The following is a 3,752-nucleotide window of genomic DNA, read 5'->3' as shown; positions in this document are numbered from 1 at the left end:
GATGGTGTTGATCCTTTGCCTCTCTCCGGGCTTTTCTCTCAGTGGTTCTGGACAGAAAATCTGCATCTTACAGTACTGTTCTTCTCAAACCAGATCAATAGCTCAAATCAGATTGTATGAGTAAATCCGTGTCCCATACTATTTAAGGCAGGGGATTAGCATGGCTGTTGAAAGAGGAGAGTGAGGTAGTGATCTGTACGAAGGCTACACGCCTCGAAAGGGAACGTGACACCAGGGAGGTAAACCCACAGCTAACTGCATTACAAAAAGCTGGTAATATGGTTTGGGTAGACCTTAACTTACCTGTCAGGAATCATTCAGACGAGATTTTCGTTGGGCTCTGGGATATGACAGTATGGATCTGTGAAGCAGACTGAGCTAAGAGGGTGGGAGTGGTCTCTCCCTTTTCTACAGCAAATAAGTGGATATTTTTGGTGTGTTTAGAACATATGATTGATCCCACATTGCATGGTCCTTTTTACTGTTAACCAGCAATTGCAGAATTACACCTCTGTCTCTAAATTTGCCTTTTCTAAATGTTTTCCCTACTAGTCTCTGTAGTAAGAGGTGATCTTATTGGTGTTGGCACAGTCCTATGATTTAGGTGAATACAAGTGTGCATTTAATTAGATCACTGCAGCCAATGCACAATCCGCTCAACATCAGTGCCAAGCATGCTGAATGAAGAATGTGGGTTAAATTGGAGACAGTAACCCATGTGGTACACAGTAGATACAAGAACATGAGGGGGATGGGATGTGCCTCGCTTTTACCTGAGGGAACTGAAGTGTTTGACCTCTGCTCTCATGTTTGTTCCCCTCACCTTCGATTAGCTAACAGCGTGATAAGTGTGTCCTTACACAAGGGACCTATCAAGGGATGTAACAGCTGGGGCAAACATAGGAACACAAAGGAAAATTCCCAGGCTTTCTCACCCCCTCTCTCTTTTACACACACGTACAGTGTGCTCTTTCTTTCATCGGGCAAACCGTTTGTAGGACGCATCTCTCGCGGATCTTTGTAGAACCAGATTTCTACACCATCCTTGGGCCCCTCGACCTCTTCATGGAAGTTCCCACTTCTCACTTTAACCCTTTGCAGTTAAGGAATGTCTCCTACTTTTCCTTCTTTTCGGAGCTCCACCGCTCTGACCATATCGCAACCAGCGTGGAGACCCTGGCCCTCACGACGGTCTTCCTGGTCTCAGTGGTGGCCAACGTGGGAACAGGGTTCTTGGTCACACGAGAACGCCGGTCGCTGGTAAATAAGACTGCCCTGACACTGAACCTGTTTGTTGCTGACCTATTGTTCGTCAGTATGACTCCTCTGATCGTGGTGGTGCGCTGGGCCGTGTCCTGGAGGTTGGGCAACGCAGCTTGTCGCGCCATGCTGTATGTCATCAGCATGAGCGGCTGTGTCACCATCACCACCCTAGCCTGCATCAGTGTGGAGAGAGTTATGGCTATCCTCAGGCTGCACCCGGCTCCCACCCTCAACCCCAGGATGGTGTGTGCTACCCTGGGGTGCATCTGGGCTTTCTCAGCACTCACCTCCATGCCGCTTAGCTTATTCTTTACTGTACGGGAGGTGGAGTCCTTTGATGAGGTATGGATGGATAAATGAATGAGTCTATTGTGGTGTTGACTTTATTACAATAATATGAACTCTACATTACTAAACTTATTATATCTCATCTGGTATTGTCCATTGAAGGTTTTTAAACGTGTTTCTGTATTGCTCTGTACTCAGACACTCAACGATTATAGTTGGCCATCATTGAAAGAAACAACTTTGTACTAAGTACATTTTTGCCTAAAAAAATAAAGGCAAAACAAATGTTACTATCAACAAAGTTGGTCCAATACTAGTCTCAGCAGTGTTTCCTGTTCCACAGAGAAACATCCAAATCTGTACCCTGATGTGGCCAGACATGCTTGCGGAAATAGTGTGGGATGTTGCCTTTACTGCGCTCTGCTTCCTAGTCCCAGGAATCATAATCGTGTTCAGCTACAGCAAAATACTGCAGGTAAAGATTGATAGACTCCACAAGATGACTTACACAATAGAAACAACTTGATTTTAGTGTCATTTGTTTATCATTTTGTATGAGGAAACATTTCGGTATGTATTTGAGGAGTGTGGCTGTGTTATATTGATTTGTGTAGCTGGGAGCACCAGGTGTGTGTGCTTAAGGCTTTAAATTATCATCTGTAAATATTAGATATGACATGAAATTGCTGTGCGATATAACATAGACATGGCACATCCATTAAGTGATGGAAAGGACATCGACCATGGCTAAAAGGAGGCTTTTTGAGATTGTGCCTACGAGTGCTAAAATTATGTGAAAGGGTCCATTGGTTAAAAGCTCAGTATGAGGTGTTAACTTTGTGATGACCATGTCCACTGTCTCTAGCTCAGCAAGCGTTCCCGAAGGAGGCTGCACCCTTGTGAATCTCCCTCCAGACTCAACAGGGTCCACCACTACGTCTCTCGCCAGGACATCAAACTCTTCCGCACGCTCTTCGTCCTCATGCTCTCCTTTTTCATCATGTGGAGCCCTATCTTCATCATCACATTCCTCATCCTCATGAGGAACTTCCAGAGCCTTTACGTCACCTCCACCATGTTCTTCTGGGTGGTGACCTTCACCCTGGCCAATTCTGCGCTCAACCCCATCCTCTATTCACTGTGTCAGTTTAGGCACGGCTGGCAGAGGCTGTGCTGTGTCTCCATGGTCACCCCGATGAAGAGAGCATCCAAAGCCAATGTGGGCAGACAGGAGAGGGGACCAACACCACACAAAGTATACACCATCTAGTTTGTAGGTTATACAGCACATTCACCATGAGACCTTCCTCTGCTAAAAGTCCAACTACCGGTGGAGGGATTTAACATCGCAGTACTACAGTAACTGTAGGTACACTACATCAGAAGTTGTACAGGCATTTACATAATAAATACACATACTTCTTTGGTATCGCTGTTCACGTTTGTTTTGATAAAATTGTGTACATATCTGAAACCTCTTTAGACACTGTGATGTTAATGCTGACTGCTGTTATGGTTACGAAGTCTCCCTCACTGTCTGTGTTGATATCCGGAGTGATCAGCTTGTGGCTCGCACCTTCTGTAGCTGCTTTACTATATCTACTGTGGCGGCCATTTACAATCCCATTTGGCTTTATCCATGGATAGAGCAGCCCAGTGACTGAAATAGACCACTGCTAATAAGTGCCAAGCTTTAGAGGTAAAGATGCTTCTGCATTTGGATGTTGTTGATTCGAGCTCAAATTAGAGCGGGACGGCGCCAGTGCACATGCTGAGCTGTCCGTCTGTCCAACAATAGTACCATCACATCACTTCTGTTGTGGTCTGGCATATGCACAGCTTTCTGTATAATAACTCATTATAAGCAAGGGGCTACATGTAGTTACACAGTTTCACTACAATTTCCTGTTCTAAACTGTTCTTTAAAAATCTTTCTTTTTATAACAAGTCGAACCCCCAATATTCCTCCTTCAGCTTTGTGGTTTTATAATCATCATCCAGAATTCATACTTTGGTTGTCTGGTTTTCTTTTCAACACCAATACATGTAGTACATGCATTACATTGGGTGTATTGTATCGTTTTTTTACTTGCAGTCTACTGGTGCAGCGCAGCAAGTTTGAGCATAGAGGACATCCCAGAATACTTGGACAGTGTTATACATTTAGTAATTTAGCAGACGCTCTTATCCAGAGCGATAAC

At 44.6% G+C, this 3,752-nt stretch overlaps 1 protein-coding gene across 1 annotated transcript; it reads left to right on the top strand.

The window, feature by feature from the left end:
• The first annotated feature begins 99 nt into the window (after nt 1-99).
• LOC124474004 (free fatty acid receptor 4-like) lies at nt 100-3,689 on the top strand. Its single transcript, XM_047029834.1, has 3 exons — nt 100-1,605; nt 1,895-2,026; nt 2,417-3,689. Exons 1-3 carry the CDS (start codon nt 1,066-1,068, stop codon nt 2,819-2,821), a joined length of 1,077 nt encoding a protein of 358 aa, XP_046885790.1. The 5' UTR covers nt 100-1,065; the 3' UTR covers nt 2,822-3,689.
• The last annotated feature ends 63 nt before the right edge of the window (nt 3,690-3,752 follow it).

Source organism: Hypomesus transpacificus, chromosome 11 (genome assembly GCF_021917145.1).
Source record: "Hypomesus transpacificus isolate Combined female chromosome 11, fHypTra1, whole genome shotgun sequence".
NCBI lineage: Eukaryota > Metazoa > Chordata > Actinopteri > Osmeriformes > Osmeridae > Hypomesus > Hypomesus transpacificus.
This window is presented reverse-complemented; position numbering and strand designations above follow the sequence as displayed.